This window comes from Zootoca vivipara, chromosome 12, assembly GCF_963506605.1.
Source record: "Zootoca vivipara chromosome 12, rZooViv1.1, whole genome shotgun sequence".
Classification (NCBI taxonomy): Eukaryota; Metazoa; Chordata; class Lepidosauria; order Squamata; family Lacertidae; genus Zootoca; species Zootoca vivipara.
The window spans coordinates 49,958,059-49,976,025 of NC_083287.1; the positions used below are offsets into that span (position 1 = coordinate 49,958,059).

At 45.3% G+C, this 17,967-nt stretch overlaps 1 protein-coding gene and 1 long non-coding RNA gene across 2 annotated transcripts in view; one reads left to right on the forward strand and one right to left on the reverse strand.

Moving 5' to 3' along the window:
• Positions 1 to 2,621: 2,621 nt before the first annotated feature.
• LOC118091631 (uncharacterized) lies at positions 2,622 to 14,428 on the forward strand. The gene is made up of 3 exons (XR_004693414.2): positions 2,622 to 2,764; positions 11,384 to 11,471; positions 12,956 to 14,428. It is a non-coding gene; the product is annotated as an uncharacterized LOC118091631 (long non-coding RNA).
• Positions 6,966 to 17,967, reverse strand: part of LOC118091630 (sodium channel protein type 5 subunit alpha-like) — a 298,412-nt gene continuing 287,410 nt past the window's right edge. Inside the window, exons 24-28 of the mRNA XM_060280924.1 lie at positions 15,442 to 15,495; positions 14,407 to 14,548; positions 11,046 to 11,146; positions 9,336 to 9,606; positions 6,966 to 8,655 (exon numbers count right to left, since the gene is read on the reverse strand). Coding sequence (XP_060136907.1) covers positions 7,430 to 8,655; positions 9,336 to 9,606; positions 11,046 to 11,146; positions 14,407 to 14,548; positions 15,442 to 15,495 — 1,794 coding nt within the window. The 3' untranslated portion in view covers positions 6,966 to 7,429. The remainder of the gene's footprint in view (positions 8,656 to 9,335; positions 9,607 to 11,045; positions 11,147 to 14,406; positions 14,549 to 15,441; positions 15,496 to 17,967) is intronic.

The window sequence follows — 17,967 nt, forward strand, 5'->3', positions numbered from 1 at the left end:
AGTGAGATTATTTGCAAAACACATCCTGCATGTCAGATCGGTCAGGAGGCTAAAAATATTTCTTTGTCTTTTTTAAAGTGACTGGCAAATAGCATTAAAATGAGACAGACGGAAGCAGATAGAAGGGATTATGAAGCAGCTCACTTAGGATTGTGGAGTTCATTCCAGTGGCTGCTTTTTGCAAGCAGGCAGGAAGACCCCATGCCTCTGATCACACCATGGTTGCCAACTGGCTAGAAAAATACATCTCAGCCAGCTCCTGTGCCTTTTAATGGCAGCTGGGGAGGCAAATTATGTCAATTTCAGTTCCTCTCAGCTTCTCATTTTTCCAACCTGAAGTTCAGTTTTGAACATTTCCATATCAGCTTGCAATTTATTTAGTTTAATTTTTTTTTAAGCCTCATGAAATGAACCAGAATTTTAGTGGGAATTTGTTATAGTTTATATCTTGTTGTGACTTATGTGGAAATTGTTCAATTTGATTGTGCATTTCTAAAATATTTTATTTCTGGTCATGAGAGAGAGGAGGATCTCTCTGTTATGACGTCTCATTTGTGCAGTGTCCTCTAGGGAGATTCACTTGACACCAAACCTGATGGAGAAGACCTTTTTATTTGCCTAGGCTAGACATACCCAGACTTCGGCCCTCCAGATGTTTTGGACTACAATTCCCATCATCCCTGACCACTGGTCCTCTTAGCTAGGAATCATGGGAGTTGTGGGCCAAAACATCTGGAGGGCTGCAGTTTGGGGACGCCTGGCCTAGGCCATCCATACAATCTGGTTTTAATGTTGCAACGTTTCTTTGTTTGCTTAATGGATTTGCTAGCACAGTTTTATCATTGGTTGTTTCAATGCTCTAGCTAGCTGTTCAGTTTTAAACTGCAAATATACATGTTTTCATTGTGAATTGGACTTTCTTTTTTGATTGTCATGTGCCCCCCTGGGAGTCACCAAACAAAGAGATTCCCAACATGCAAGTGAAAAGTTGGCCACCACTGCTGTTTTGGGCAGTACCCCGTGCTTTTAGTGCAATGCAATGTTCAATCTAATGTAAATCTATTGCCCAAAGAGTAACTCCACCATGAGATAAAGTCGTTGGGCCACTACTAAAGACATAGGAGCTGACCCCAAAAAGCAGAGAGGCAGCCTCCTCTAGGCCTTCCATGACAATGTCCATCTCTACAGGGAGAGGGTAGCAAGCCCAGCTAGAGGGCTCTGGGTTGCCCTGTCTATGCCTGAATTCAGCTATAAGAATATGACTGCAATGCGTCATCTTCAACACTCAGAAATAAATAAGCCATTCGTCTTACAGGCAGACCTTCTGACTCTTCAAGCAGATTAGCAAGGAGACAAGTGTTTGGGACAAAAACCCTTTGCCTGTATCTGTGATGAGCCAAACCAACTACTTGCTAGGAGAAGACCCAGGTTGCCTGTACAACTATGCCGGTGAGTCACAGTAGCTGACTCAGATTCGCTGACAAAGTGCCTCCAGTGTGTGGCTTTGACATTCTGGACTGTGGCATAGCTATAAAAGTGGGCCAGGTGACTGGGATCAGGGAGGGGGAAATTTCACCCTTCCTAATGGAAGGGGGGATTTTATTTAGCCTGGTGTGTTATGTGTAGCATTTTTGCTGGGTAAGGATTACAGGCCGCCTCTCAAGGATTGGGTCTGCCTCTTTTACATGTGTTTGGTGGCCAAGCATGCTGTCTGCCGCGCATGTCGGCCCCACAGCGCATTGCAGAGGATGTTGGAACATGTTACGAAGGCGGAGACATGTCTGCAGCATGGTTGCCAGACTGAGGGTGCCTGCAGACTTGTCACTATTTTGCTGGAGAGATTCAAGCATATAGCAAAAAATGTAGGTTTTCACAATTAAAGTGGAGTATAGCTCTCTGTTAGGGACCCAGGTGGCACTGTGGTTAAACCACTGAGCCTAGGGCTTGCTGATCGGAAGGTTGGCGGTTCGAATCCCTGTGACGGGGTGAGCTCCCGTTGCTTGGTCCCAGCTCCTGCCAACCTAGCAGTTCGAAAACACGTCAAAATGCAAGTAGATAAATAGGAACCGCTACAGCGGGAAGGTAAATGGCATTTCCATGTGCTGCTCTGGTTTGCCAGAAGCGGCTTTGTCATGCTGGCCACATGACCTGGAAGCTATACGCTGGCTCCCTCGGCCAATAATGCAACATGAGCGCACAACCTCAGAGTCAGTCACGACTGGACCTAATGGTCAGGGGTCCCGTTACCTTTACCTTTATAGCTCTCTGTTACTGTGACAAATCCACTTCAAAAATAAACAAAATAATTTTTTTACGGTTGAGAAAGTGGCAGGAAATGTGAGGGGATTATGAAGGATTCGTGGGAAGACGTATTAAACCCCACAGTGAAATTCGGGGTGAATGCTCGTCATGTAACCTCCCTGCAAGCAAATCAGCACGAATGCATACAATCTAATTGCCGTGTAAGCTTTGTGATATGAATGGGAAAGCCCAACCCAGTGAGAAATCCAAGCCCAAGAGGACCTCTGCACCTGGGCGAATGTGCCAAGTACAAAGAGCACGGGAAAGAATGACCGAACTTTCAAGCATGGCATTGATTCCACACACACTCCCACAGCACTAGTCCAAGCCCAGGGCATGTGAAGGTAATTGAGCTCCTGGCTTGTCAAGCTGCAAAAATAGCTCACACTGAGGACCTGACAAAAGCTTACCTACTGCTCTGCAGTCCGGCACCTTCACTCGTCACCCTGGGGCTATCAGCAAGGTTGGAGGATTATTATTATTTTGTGTTTGCTCTCTGCCAACGGCTGTTCGGTTTCCACAGCCTCACACCACCCCCCTTTGCTCCTTATTTAACACATACACTATCTGACAGGTCACAAAACACAACCAGGGATTTGCATCGAGCTTGTCGAGTCATGAGTTGTTCTGGCCTATCTCCGATGAAGAGCTTAGTTGCAACAATTTCTGGCTGCAATTTCCCGTTGCAAGGGTGCCGCCGAACACCTGTTGGTGGGAAACCCAGATGGGAGAGGGACCAGTCTTGCCTGGGGCCTTCCCAGGGGCACCAGGTTGACAACTGTAGGAGCCACAGTGCTGGAGTAGGTTGATATTTGGTCTGATCCTGCAGGCCCCCTTCTTAGCTTTCTCATGGCTGCTCTTGAAATACGTTCACAAGTGCTTGCTTTTAAGGCTGCTGGTTTGAACCGGGACTATTGTTTTATCGCCCCCTTTGGCTCTGTTGAGCAAGGGAAGAGCAGACTCCTGAAATCTCAACAAGGCATCAACTCCTCATTGCTTCTTTCTACCATGGCCCCATCTCCAGAAGTGGCAACTGGAGAGTAGGGGCTGGGCTGGGGTGGGGAGAGGGAATCCTTCACAAGCTCAGTTTAATGTGACCTAAAATTAATGGAAGTCTTTCTATAGATCATGCCACACACTTCAGAGCAAGCCTTTTCAAGTGTAGCAATTAACCTCCCGATAAAAGGGTTACCTGGGAAGGATTCATTGATTCACCTTCTCTTAAGATGCAAGAGCCATAGCGGCCTGCATTTAGCTGCAGAAGAAGACATGAAGGTATTGCTGCAGCTTCTGGAACAGCCAGGCCATTTGGCACCAGAAAAGCATCCTCTTCTGAAGGCATCCAGTTCATAAAAGGATGTAATCAAATCTCCCATTTCCTGGATGCAAAACAGTGTCTGCGGTTCTGCGGTATCAGCTTACGATTAGCCAAAATATAAGTTTCACAGCCTCATCGGGGGCTGTGAAGTTTGTCTCACTTTCCTCAATATGGTTGTGTTGTGTGTGGGGGTTTTGTGGGGGGAGGGGGTTGCCAAAAAGTGCCAAAGTTCACAGGAAAAAGGGAGTGGTATCATTTCATTGCCTAGACACCCATGAGGCCCCCTCCTCTCTTCTCAGTCAGTGCCATGAGTTGGATCACCGCAGGGGAAGTGATAGGGTCACCTGGTTGTCTAGGCAACAGGGCTGGTCCATTTTAGTGTGGCAACTATCTCAGGAAGTTAATTTTGGGTGACATGAAAGGGCAGGACACTGTTAGTTCTTTAATTTATCATGACTGTGTTTTTACTGCCAGGGAGTGGAAAGAGGTGCTTCTGGGATTGTTTGTCTCACTTGACTGTGCCTTGGTCTATGGGCACCAAGCACCTTGGGCTTGGGGACTGGGGAAAGGCTGTTCTACCTCAGGCAGCAAAGATGTCTTAGGCTCTCCTTCTCATCCAGTGCTATGGCTGTGACTCATTTTTCCTGAAGGTGGCAAAGTTTGCAAATAGCTGCAGAAAAGGCAAATGAATGGCATACAGCAGTTTTTTTAGCATTATTTTTTTTTACAGCAGGTATTGTGTGCCCTACTTATTGTAGCCTCTGTTACATTCCTGATTTTGGAGTTGGATGATCTGAAACTGCCTTATGCTGGGTGGGACCCAATGGCCCAGTGCCAATCGTGCAGAGCCCCTATTCAGGTGTTGGAATTTCACACTGGGTGGACTGTTGCAGAGTGCAGCCATGTTGGGAGCAGGGCTAAATGTGTGGTCCTGCCAGGGCCGTCTTAAGCCCACCCAGCGCCCTGGCACTAGGTCCCTCCAGCGCCCCCCTCCAGAGCCTCTCCAAGGGCCTGGGAGTGCCAAGCGAACCGCGGCAGCAGCGGGAGGCCACCTCCGAGGACTCTGCGCTATGCCTCCTTCTCGTTTCCCCAGCGCTGGGTTCCGCTCAGTCAAGCTTCGCCACCAGCGCGCGCACCGCGGGACCAGCAAGAGCTGCTTGGGTGCTGTGCGCGCGCTGGTGGTGAAGCTCGACTGAGCGGAACCCAGCGCTGGGGAAACGAGAAGGAGGCACAGCGCGGAGTCCTCAGAGAAGGAGCGCAGTCCTGGCCAGATCGCCGGAACCCTGTGCTCACTTGGCGCCCTTGCAGCGCCCGGCACCGTGGTTCTCTGCGCCACTAGCCTCTATGGCTAGGACAGGCCTGGGTCCTGCATCTTTGTTGAAAAGGCAAGGCCCTACACGAGTCGTGCATCAATAGGGCTCATGTATATGTGTTTTGAACAGCAAATGATGTTTTGTTTTCTGTTGTACAGAATGCCTCTCCCAGTATTAGCCTGCCTGGTTCTAGGAAACCCTTTGTCTTGTAGCTCTGGAGGAAACGCTTTGAGTTGTGACATCAGGGCTGGATTAAGCATTAAGCAAAATAAGCATGTGCTTAGGGCACCAAGGGAAGGGGAGCACTGCATGAATTTCCCATTGTTGGATTTTTCACATTACTGGCCACATTCATTTTCTATGTTCGAGTATATTAAAAATCCCAACAGAACAACTGTGTAACAAAGCGGGTTGGATGCCTTATCTCTACTAAGTATAGAAGCATGTTATGTAAGATTAGTTTTGAGGATATGATCAAAGACTTTGCAATCAGGGAAAGTAGATTTTTTTAAAAAAAATGTAACTAAAGTGGAAGTATAGAAAATGAAACATCATTTCCCATCGTACTGTAGGTTTCGTTTCATTTTAAAAATAAAAATTTATGTTGCAGGTTATTATTATTATTTATATTTTGAATTAGATGTATATGAGGGCAACAAAATAATTTGCTTTGGGCCTCTGAAGGTCTTAATCCAGCTCTGGGCAACATAAGACAGGGCCTCCTCTGTGGTGGCACCTTGGTTAAGGAATTAAGGCAATGTTTAGTGCTGGAGTTTTTGCCAGGGATGATGGGAATCATCTGGAGAGCCATAGCTCCCCTGTCCCTGCTGTGAATGTTCTTATCCTTGATTAATTGTTCTAATCTTTTTCACAAAGTCATCACAATTACATAACTGCATGCTGTATTTAGAAGCACTCGGTTCATTTCAGACAAGATAGAGAAGCGGGCAGGATCAGGCAGCTGGGTACCCAGTTATCACACCACGTATCATCATGTCTAGAATGAACTGCAGTGATCAAATTTCAGAGAAGTGGGCGGAGGGCAGGGATCAGCCTTATAATTAGGTGTTTTGCCCTCAAAATTGCCAGATGTCGTTTCGTTACACTCGGGGGAATCTCATATGGTACTTCCTTAACGTGGGGAGAGCCTCCCTCTGTTGCGCCGTTGAGGAACCCTTTGTTTAACCTCCTTAGGCAATTCTTCTCTTATGCTGTCAATAGCAGTTCTTCCACATCAGTTAACCAGTCTGGTCTCATAAAAACAACACTATTTAATGCTCATGAAGATGAACTCGAAGCTTGTTCCGCTTGAAACGGAATTATCGGTGAAAAAAGATCCCAGCAGCCGGTCACTTTGGCAGCGTCTGGGCCGCATGGTGCATGGTTTTTGTAGTTGTTTTTTTTGGGGGGGGGGGAACTACTTTCAAAAGCCAGGAACCCCCCCTTTTTAAAGAAAAGGAGTTGGAGCAGATCCCTTGCTGGAAGCAAAGCAGATTCTTGAAGCATGGTAAAAAAATAGTGCTTTTATTGGCAGGTTTACAAGCAGAATCCATTAGTGTCTAATATCCTGCAGGATAGAACAAAAATAAAAATAAAATGCAACCCGTGTCTTGCTTTATCTGACGTCACTTCCTTCCTTCTGCGCTCCCTTGGTTATCAACTGCCAGGAAGCGGCTGGTGATTCCAGGCGGGTGTCTCTGTGGTAATACAAGGTTAGAAATGTTGCTGACTCAGTATTTTCCCTTGCAACCTAATTTCCTCGGCAAGCAACTCCTGACATTTTTTTGGGGGGGGGGGGCATCTCTGGTTCCTAGTTCATCACGTAGCATCATCAATCTCCATGGAAAAGGAGACAATTTTATATTTATATATATTTATATATATTTTAAGTAAAAAAATATCAAATATAATAAATTTATGAAAGACCATTCACAACATATACAATAAGTGTTACATTGCTGCTACGGGAGCTACGTGATTCCTCCACCCATCTCTCTCTCTCTCTCTCTCTCTCTCTCTCTCTCTCTCTCTCTCTCTCTCTCTCTCTCTCTCTCTCTTCGCCCTCACTCTCTTATTATAGAATGCAAGGTCATACATTGCCGTAAGTAAACGCACTAATATAAGTAAGACCTTAAAATGAAAGTATGCGGTCAGGTTTTATCTGTGTATAGTTATAAAGTACTTGCTGTGTTACAGTCTAGCGTCTCCATAAACAGACCACTGCTAGGACAGCCCAGGACCTTGTGCTGGAACCCCCCCGGCCCCCTCCCTGGCCCCTCCCTGTGCATATAGAAATATAAACATTGAGCAAAGTTGAAAAGAGAAGGGTCAAAGGTTAGACGTCTGCCAGCGCCTTGACATACCCTGGTTCAGGGCTGACCTCCCTTCCTGTGTCCTTTGCAACTAATGTTTAACAAGGCTGCTTCAACTGTTGTGTGGTTACATTCTGTAAACAATATTCTTAAAGTGTCCTAAATGAAAAACTCATATATATTTTTTAAACCATCGACTCTTTGTCTCTGTCGGGCGACAACTGATCGTCTAGATGCTCGTCGCTTTTGCTAGAGTCAGTCAACCTCAGCTGGAAGTTGTCGCTGGTGCCCCTCGTGACGCTGTCGTAGGAAGGAGGGAAGGAGGTGGAGGACAGAGTTTCTGACTTGTTTATCGGCCTCCCGTAGTTCTCGTTCATCATGAATGCGATGAGGCCTTCCCTCTCGGGAGCGTCCTCCCCTAGGTGGCAGGCTTTTTGGCGGTATAGGAATGAGGCCTGCTTGAGGGAGCGTTGGAAGAGATGGCTCCTGTAGGCTCTCTGGATGACAACGGCAGAAATTTCCTCCTGTTTCCGCCTGAGCGTGGTTGTGATGGGTTCGTAAGAAATCTTTGATGGGTTGGCAGCCATGAATTTCTCCTCCATCTGTATCTTGAGGGCGTCCATCTCTCCAGATTCCCCCAGCACTCTTTTGGTGAAAGCAAACAAAATATCTAAGCAATGGATCCTGTCCCCACTCACCATGGGGAGGTCCATAGCTATGAGCTTGATCTTATTTGGTTTCGCAATGCGTAAAGGTTCTGACAGAGCGTCCGCGAAGTTGGAAAGGGCGGCGTACTCAATAAACTGAGTGGCTTCGGGGTCAAACTTCTCCCATATTTCATAAAACATATCAAAGTCGTCCTCGCTTAGAGGCTCTGTGCTCTCTTCAGTAGCGACACTGAAGTTCTCTAAAATAATAGCTATGTACATGTTTACAACAATGAGAAAGGATATAATGATATAAGTAACAAAGAACAGAATTCCCACTGCGGGGCTGCCACAGTTTCCCCTCGAGCCATTTGTGTTGATATGGCTTGGATCACAATATGGCGGCCCGGTGTTCAAAATGGGGCTGAGAAGACCATCCCAGCCGGCGGATGTAGTGATTTGGAAGAGACAGAGCATGCTGTTGGGAAACGTCTGGAAGTTGAACATGTCGTCGATCCCGTGCTCTTGCTTAACGTAGGCAAAGTTGGCCATGCCGAAAATGGCGTAAATGAACATGACCAGGAAAAGCAGGAGGCCGATGTTGAACAACGCAGGGAGGGACATCATTAAGGCAAAGAGAAGAGTTCGGATTCCTTTGGCCCCTCTTATAAGTCTCAGGATCCGGCCAATCCGAGCCAAGCGAATGACTCTGAAGAGGGTAGGGGAGAAGAAGTATTTCTGGATGATGTCAGAAAGTACAGAGCCTTGGGGGGAGGAAAGGGAATAGCCAGTTAGTGAACTAGCAACGGTTATGGCGTTTTGGTTGAAAGTAGCATCTCAGGTTTACCAATTAAGGACATGCGAGTAAGGATCCGCACAGAGCTCAGTTGAGCTCTTGCATCCCTTCTTTCCTTCCTTTGGGGGGGGGGCTCGGTACACACATGCAGGGGCATCTCACCATGTTGGCCTTTGGATACCAGGAGGCTTGTTCATAAACTCAAGAAGAGTCCTGCTGGATCAGACCAAGGGTCTATTTAAGCCAGCATCCTCCTTCCTACAGTGGCCAGGCCACAAGCATAGCCCTCTCCCCCCTGTTCTTTCCCAACATACTGCTTCTGATCCTGGAGGCAGCATATAGCCAACATGACTAATAGCCATTGGTAGCCAGTTCATGGCTCCCATACATCCACCTTGTTGAGTAACCTGTGCTCTAAAATGCTGCGGAGGAAACCAACAGCACAGGTGGGTCTTCTGCACCATGGGTTCAGCCCAGAGGCCATGAGCTGATGTGCTGCACACGCACTGGATTAGGCCCAAGAAGAGCCAATATGTCCCTGCTCCCGAGAAATATTCACATCTGGTTCACCCCTGAAGCCAATCAGGCCACGTGGATCTAGGCAAATCCACCCCTCCAAATTCTGCATTTGTTGGGGGTTTGACTTACCCACTATTGATAGAATGACGACGACAAAATCAAAAATGTTCCACCCATTGGTGAAATAGTAGTGCCTTAGAGCCACCATTTTTAATATGCACTCTGCAGTGAAGATGGCAACAAAGACCATGTTGATTTTGTAAAGGATGTTCACTTTTTCTGGGCTCTGGTCGTCAGTTTCCACCATCATGGTGACCATGTTGAGGCAGATGAGGAGCATGATGCAGACATCAAAGGCTTGATTCAAGACAGCGTCAAAAATGAAGCCTTGATACTTGTTCTGGAAGATATTAGAAAGACACATTAGATCAGTGGTTCCCAAAATGGGTGGTATGGCTTGGGGGGGGGGAGGTTACCTGGGGGTTACTAAGAGATAAGGGAGTGGCGGGGGATGGGCCGTGCTGGAGGTACAAATAACTATCAGACTTTGAAAAGCTAGTATCCCTGAATCAAGCTCATCAGTTAAACTGAATAGTTTTGATTGGATTTTGAATAAATGTGCAATTAATTGTTACTGTTTTTAATTTTATTGTGTTATTATTAGTGTGTCATGCAAACCACTACTCTGAATAATGCTTTTTTTAATAGGGTACGGGGCACGGGGTGAGTTTATGCAAACTACTGCAATAGATCAAAGCAGCCAACTCAGATAGTGCCATATGTTTGCACCTATTTGGGCCTGAAATGGGAACTTTTATGCAGTTTGGGTGTTCAGCAGTGGCCGGCAGGGAGGGGCACCTATCCACATAGTGGTGGGCTCCTGACAACAGCATAATTGGAAAGTCTGGGGACTGTGCAGGGTCAGGGCTGAGTGGCAGCGACATCAGCCCTGGTGGAGCCAGTTCAGCACTTCTGCTGGTATTCCTCCCCCCGCCCCGTTCTGGTACATGGTAGCCAGAAGGCCAGGTCTGCAGCACCACCTCTCCTTGTCACCAGCTCCTGTGAGTGTTCACACTTGCACAGCACCATATGAAAGTGTGGCAGTGGTCAGGAGGACTGTGGTCCTAGCAGCTGCCTCAAATATTTGTTGGTTGAAGTATTTGTTGGCCCCAGAGGTGGACAACCCTACGTTGCAATTTGATGATGATGATGAAAATAATAATAATAATAATAATAATAATAATAATAATTCCCCACCCGTCTGGCTGGGTCGCCACAGCCACTCTGGGCGGCCCACAGCACATATAAAACATCCAACATTAAAAACTTCCCAGTACAGGGCTGCCTTCAGATGTCTTCTACAAGTTATAGAGTGCTTTATCTCCTTGACTTCTGAAGGGAGGGCATTCCACAGGGAGGGTGCCAGTACCGAGAAGGCCCTCTGCCTGGTTCCCTGTAACTTCGCTTCTCGCAGTGAGGGAACCGCCAGAAGGCCCTCATATGGGACTGCAGTGTTGGTCCAAAGCATTCTTTGGAATGGAAGAACAGCATCGTGTTTTTTGGTGACAGAGTGCCCCATCCCAAACACTTTCCACTCAAGTCAATGGGAAAACTCCAAAATATTTTAACAGAGCTCAATTTACAGCCACACTCACTAACATACTGTTGTTGTTTTTCTTGATTGGCGCTATATAAACCTCTCTAGAAATATGACAGAATGCTTGTATACATATATATGTAATATATAAATAAGTTAACTACAATGAATACAATTCTGGTGGACATTTTTTTTGAAGGGGCCAGTTGGTATCAGCTAAAGAAATCCACGGAATGCCTCACCACTGGCCGTGGGATGGGTTTTTGGGGTTTCTTGGATCCCAGTTTTTTCATGGCATTGTAATATTTTTTCTGTTCCTCCGTCATAAAGATGTCTTGTCCACCTAAGTATAGGGAGATAAAACTAACATTAATTTGGACGGCAGAAATGGCTGCTTGTGGAAAGCAAAACCATTTTTAATTACTGAAGGTCTCACTTTCTTCCTTTACCTCCATTCCTGGTAACAATCATTAAGCTATCTAATTATATTTTAGTAAGAATTAAAAACTGTGTGTAGGTATCCCGAAGAAAGTTTGTTAATCATTTTTACTGAGATATTGATCCTATCAAAATTCAACAGCTCCACGGAATTGAAGAAGTGCTGTCTGCCTTATCTGTTATCAGCCAGTGGATGACCATGAAATTCCAGGAGAAATATCACCAGAGGGGTAAGTCTGTGACTAAATCACATTTCCCAGAGCAATACATAAACTCAAGCACAGCTCTCCTTCAAGATGCAAACTTCTCTAAATTTTGAAATGCAGCTCTCCAGCCCCAAAAATGGGTGTATGAGAAGGAAGTGCACACAAAAAATGCACATTATTGGGCCAATGTCCCACATTAAAAACCTGGATCTATTTCTAATATTCTGTACTGTTTGGAAAAATTATATTTATACGATGAAGCATTAGGGAAGCATTTTATGATAATGGAAGCAGTAAAAAAAAACTAATTAAAATTTAGTTAACCCGAAATGAAGATAAGTGGAAATCTTATGGAGGGAGAAGGTGAGGATATTTCTGTTTGTGTGTTTGTTTGGTATGTTATTTTTGTTTTGTTTTTTACGAATGGTTTAACATGATTTAATATAATATACAGTGGAACCTCGGTTTATGAACACCTCGGTTTATGAATTTTCGGTTTACAAACGCCACGGACCCATCTGGAACGGATTAATTCACTTTTCATAACTTTCAATGGGAAAGTTCGCTTCAGTTTATGAACTCTTCAGTTTATGAACAGACTTCCGGAACCAATTACACCCATGCTTCGGGTTAAGTATGCTTCAGGTTGAGTACTCCGCGGACCCGTCTGGAACGGATTAATCCACTTTCCATTACTTTCAATGGGAAAGTTTGCTTCAGTTTATGAACGCTTCAGTTTAAGTACTCCACGAACTGTCTGGAACAGATTAATCCACTTTCCATTACTTTCAATGGGAAAGTTCGCTTCAGTTTATGAACGCTTCTGTTTATGAACAGACTTCTGGAACCAATTGTGTTCATAAAGCGAGGTACCACTGTACAACGAGTAAATGAATAGATCGGAATGTATAATAGATTTGTGTATTAGATGGTATTTTTTATTTTATTTGTAAATTTGTAAGTTTTATGATTTGTGAGATTATGTGCATTGATTTGAAATTTAATAAAGTTAATTTTTAAAAAATGCACATTATTGGTGAAAATAATACACAAAAATGCATTGTATTAAGGGGAATATTGCCGAAATGTATATATTGGGCTAAATTGAATACAAAACATGCACATTAGGAGATTGTTGTTGGCATCTGTCTCAAGAAAAAATGGTGTGCGCCTCTGGGGTGAATTAAAAACTGCTGCATCAGCAGCACTGAAATGACCGCTCTGAAGCACAAGTCTAAGGCAGTGCGTATGGAGAACCTGGGCTGCCCAGATGACAAGACCACCCCTCTCGGCCTTGTTGATGTGGTCTAAAGGAAAGCAGAGCAAGATGTTGGGCACCAGCTTGGCTGAAGGAGTTGCCGGAAGGAGATATAGAAGACGCCATCCAAGCATCTTAGGGACTCCACTCCAGATTTGTAATGGGATTACTCCTTAGCCTTTTCTTCTCCTGAATATATCCCACAAGGCAGCAGAGGTTTACGATAAGTGTTTTTCTTCTCTACGTGCAGGGTATGGACCACAGAAGGAAGGATGCGTCCCCCCACTGGACGTACTACCCCCCCCTCACACCCCACAGTAGGAGAAATGAATGGTAAAATGCTGATGAATTTTCATGAGGACTTGACTGGGGGGGGGAGGTATGGAAATTGCAGACATATGGGAAATTTGGTGAACTGAATGTTACACTGGAAAACAGAAAGAGAGAGAAACCCAAATTGACAGATTCATTCCTCCTTCCTAAGAAGAGGAACTGATATGGATTACTGGGCCAGCATTTTTTCAGAACCAGATTAGAATCCATTGCTATTCAGCAGTGAATTATTTATTGCATTTATATGCCACCTTATCTCCAAGGAGCTCAGGGTGGTATGGTTTGGACTATGTACTGGTCACAAGATTTCCATGTTTATTTCAATCTTAAGAGTGTTTGATAGGAATAACTACATACAATTAGCTGAGTGCTTGATTGCATTTCCTCCATCCTTTCATTGTTACCATTTTGCACAATGGAAGTACAGTGGTACCTCTACTTACGAATTTAATGCGTTCCAAACACACATTTGTATGTAGAACAAAATTGTAAGTGGAATCCCATAGGAATGCATTGGGAGAAAAAATTCGTAAGTCGAAGCAACCCTATCTAAAAATTCGTAAGTAGAAAAAATCCTATCTAAACTGCATCCAAGATGGCGGACGGAGCTCCATTCGTAAGTAGAAACATTCGTAAGTAGAGTTATTCGTAAGTAGAGGTACCACTGTAATTATATAACCTCTTTCCTTTCCTTTTTTTGGGGGGGGGGTCTTCTTTGGTCATTTGTGCAAACTTCAGGAGATACTGTTCACTGACTCTCTCTGTCTTTTCCCTTCCGAGTATTTGTTTGGGAATAGGTGCATCACAACATACTGACCAGCAGTTGCATGAAAACAGGTGACAGGGAGGAGCCCACAGCTCAGCAGCAGAGCACCTGCATTGCACACAGAAGGTGCTACCAGGTTCGATCCCTGGCATCTCTAGCTAGAAGGATCAGGGAGAAGGAGGAGGAGGAGGAGACTCTGGAGAGCCATGGCTGGTTGGAATAGACCGTCATGGGCTGGATGGACAACTACCGGTACTTTGGCATCTAAGAATTAACCAAATCACAAGGGGGGGGAGGACCCCTACCCAATCACTGTCCTGGCAATCTTGCACCATTGTGCACTCAGGTCCTGCTTTCAGGCTTCTCCTAATGGGCATCTGGTTGGCCACTGGGAGGAGAAGATGCTGGACTAGATGGGTCATTGGCCTGACCCAGCTGCAGGGCTCTTGTGTCTTTCAGGAAGAGGTCTACCTGCTACCTGGTGCTTCCAGCTAGAGACGGCAGGGATTGGATATTGGGCAAAGTCTGTGGTCCACCACTGAGCTATGGACACCCCTGCCCCCCTTCCACAACTCACGGCTGCCTGGCCGACAAGGTGTTACTTATCTTTTTCTTTTGCTGATTGAAATTGTCAATGATAACACCGATGAAGAGATTCAGAGTGAAGAAGGATCCAAAGATGATGAAGATCACAAAGTAGAGGTACATGTACAGGTTATATTCCCAGACGGGCTGCTCCTCACGCTGCAAAAAAAGCGACACGGAGAAAACAAAGAAAGGGCGATGAACGTCCACTGACATCCTAAACTAAAACCAAGGTGTGTGTTTCCTCCTTTGAAATGCACAACACCTTCTACACAGCTCAGAGAAATTATTTGCCTACTAGGTGGATACCAAGCCCCACCCACTGCATAGCCTACGACATCTGAAAAGAATTACCTTTAAAAAGTTGTTTTTCGGATGAGACAGTATTTGCTCATCATGAAGAACAGAGGGTATACCTCTGTCCTGACCTTCAGTTTGAAGTTGTTGGAGGGCCTGAGCACTACTAGCTCCACATGATGAGTGTATGCACATTTGTTGTGTGAACTGAGTTTTAATTATCTTAGCTTGATGGCTATTTCTTTCGATGGGGCTAATTGCATTTAATGTGTCTCTTCTATTTTTTTAAAAAGAGTTAATGTCTAAAATAGTCCAAATTTCAAGGCTCCCTACATTTTTGCAAGATCTTTTTATCCATTATCAAGGGAGGAACTTTGGTGTTTCTAGTTGCCAATTAAAGCATGATTAAACTAAATAACACACATCATCAAAAAATATTAATATAAGAAGAAAAGCCCAAACTGATGCTAAAACATGAGCAGAAGTGAGAATGATTCACTGGAAAAATCTTCTGCACAAGCCTCATCAATGAGCATCACTTTGCTCCTATGAAGATCCCATTTAGTACAATGTAGGGTGCTCAGAATGAGTCACCTTGGCGTTTCTGGGCATCTCCCATCGGGGCTTTGCAGGAGAACTTCCCAGTAGATTGTGTTCATTACTGGCAAGCAGGAAACACTGGTTTAAACACCATACAAAGAAATAAAACAATGCAAGACATTAGTGGACGAAAGTCCTTTATCTGAGCTACCCACCTCTCGTGAATCCACAGCAGCATACATAATTTCCATCCAACCTTTAAAAGTTGCCTAGGAAAAAGAAAAGCAATGCATGTAATTAAGACAATTATAATATGCATTTGCGTTAATGGTTACTTTAATAGCTTTGTACCTTATTTGCACTACTATGCGGGGGAAAATATTTTTCACTGTTAATACAATTAAAAAAACACCCCATGAATTTGGGCTGATGTAAAGGAACAGAGTTATATTGAGCAGTTTGTCTTCTATTATGGGGGATGCTTGTTTAATGACTGAAAACAAGCTTTTAACTTAATAGGCACCGGCTTAGGTCCTAAGACAAGTTAGCTCAAGAAGGTTCACAGAAGGAAAGGCTGCCATCCTCTTCTGGCTGCCCCACTGAACAGCCATGACGTGGGTCAGAGGCAGCATTGTGCTTGCTGGGACCGGGTGGGGTGGCAGTGGGATGAATTCTGGGGGGATCACGTGTGATCTGAAACACTGGTCTGTGTGTGATAGGGAGACTGGAGGAAACAGGAGAGGCAGTCCGCTTTGCCCTAAGTAGCACCCTGGTTTGAAATGGCACACATACTTCCTTCCTACCTGTCTGGCTGATTTCCATGGGAATTGGGAGGTGAGAAGGCTGGGAGGCCAACAGTAGGGGGAGCCAGATCCAATGACAGGCAGAGCCAACAAGTCCTAGTTTTGTCATCCCTCCGTCCCATCGCTGCTGAGTTGCACAAGGGGAAACACTGAAACTAAGGAGGAGAGGGAAGGTGGCAGGTATTGCCACCCCCTGGACTGGATGTAAGTGAGAAGGCAGGTCACGTGAAAGCTGGCTGAGGTTGGAGGTGTATTGCCTCATTTTCTCTAATGGACAAGCCTCCCTCAGTAAAACCTGAGCGTGCTTTTTGGAACCGACTGATTCATAATATGAAAAAGGAGGGTTGAGAGGCCTGAGGCAATACAGCAGCTTGTTTCACTGAAACAAATGAGGATTTAATCCTGTACTATTGATCCCTTTTACAGGTGGTTTAATAGTGGCTTCCCAACGTTTCCATAATCCTGCGGGTGGCAATCTGAGCCCCTTCTAGTCCCTTTCCACTTAAAAGCCAACTCTCTTGCCCAAAAGAGGTTAGGAGGAGGAGAAAGAGGTTGAACTGCTTGCTCTGTGGAGCCCTCACTCTCCAAATTGCTCTAATCTTTCCTCACAGCTCTCTCCCATTGGCAAAGCAATCTTCCATCTCTGCATGGCATTCCCATCTGGGGGCATGATTTGGCCAAGATTCCAGCTGGACTATAAATGGGGCGTTTAGCATTGGAAAAAAAGAACATGGCAATTTCTGAACTTCACAATTGCAGTTCATGAGCTGATCTGGATGGTAATAAGGCATTGTTGGATGGCAGAGCTGTCAATTACAAAGCTGTTTTGTCCCATCCAGCTCCCCCCCCCCAAAAAAAAACTCCCGAGGAGCCTAGTAGTAAGATAATCCAGAGCTCAGTTAGGCTTCTGGAATCCTTCGCAAGACACTTCTGCAAAGAAGTGGTGATATCGTGAAAGGCAGGTGGGGAACGTAACTGGGAGGGAAATAAAATTACGGGGAATTAGTAACCACTTACAGACCAGATCTGAAGGTGGTGAGATCTTTATGGAAGTGTTGTGTGATATTGTCCTGCATGACATAGGTTCAGCTAAAACACTGTCTGCTATTGAAATTAGTTATGGGCTGGTGTGTGTGTGTGTGTGTTGCTGATAAATTCATCTTGGGGTCAAGCTTACAGCTGATGATTAGGCTATTGCAGGCATCCCCAAACTTTGGCCCTCCAGATGTTTTGGACTACAATTCCCATCATCCCTGACCACTGGTCCTGTTAGCAAGGGATCATGGGAGTTGTAGGCCAAAACATCTGGAGGGCCGCAGTTTGGGGATGCCTGGGCTATTGCATAGAAGGCTTGTGTGGTATATTTACTTGAGGCTTAGAACCATCAGACTGTGGCTAAATCAAACTAAAACAAAACCAGACCAGATAGGCAACAGAGGAAGGCAGGGATCTCAAGTTTGTGCCTGAAAGGGGTCAAGTTATGCTTTGGCCAATGGGCCAGCTATGGGAGTGGCCAAGCCTAAATCACAGGGCTGGTTGTTGTACCTGCCTGTGTAGGAAACAAACAACCCCCTTGTCTACTATGAATAATGTTATCACCACCACCACCTACCTAAGCTGGTTGCAAAACCTTAGATCTCAGCTATCTATAACTTTGATACAGCAAGCTCAGCTCTTGTGAACTTTACTTCCAATGCCAATAACATTGTTTGGGAAAACTGAGGAATAGTATGGTATGGAACTATGTCTGCCCCAGTGCAACGGGGAATAGTTTCTTGCTCCTGTGCACTGAAGTCTGGTCTGGTCTCTTGCCTAACAGACAGGCTGTAGCTCAGTGGTAGAGCATCTGCTTTGCAGGCATGAGATCCCAGCTCAACCTCTGGTACCTTCATTAAAGCAGGGGTGGGGAGCCTTGGGCTCACAGGCTGAATGTGGCCC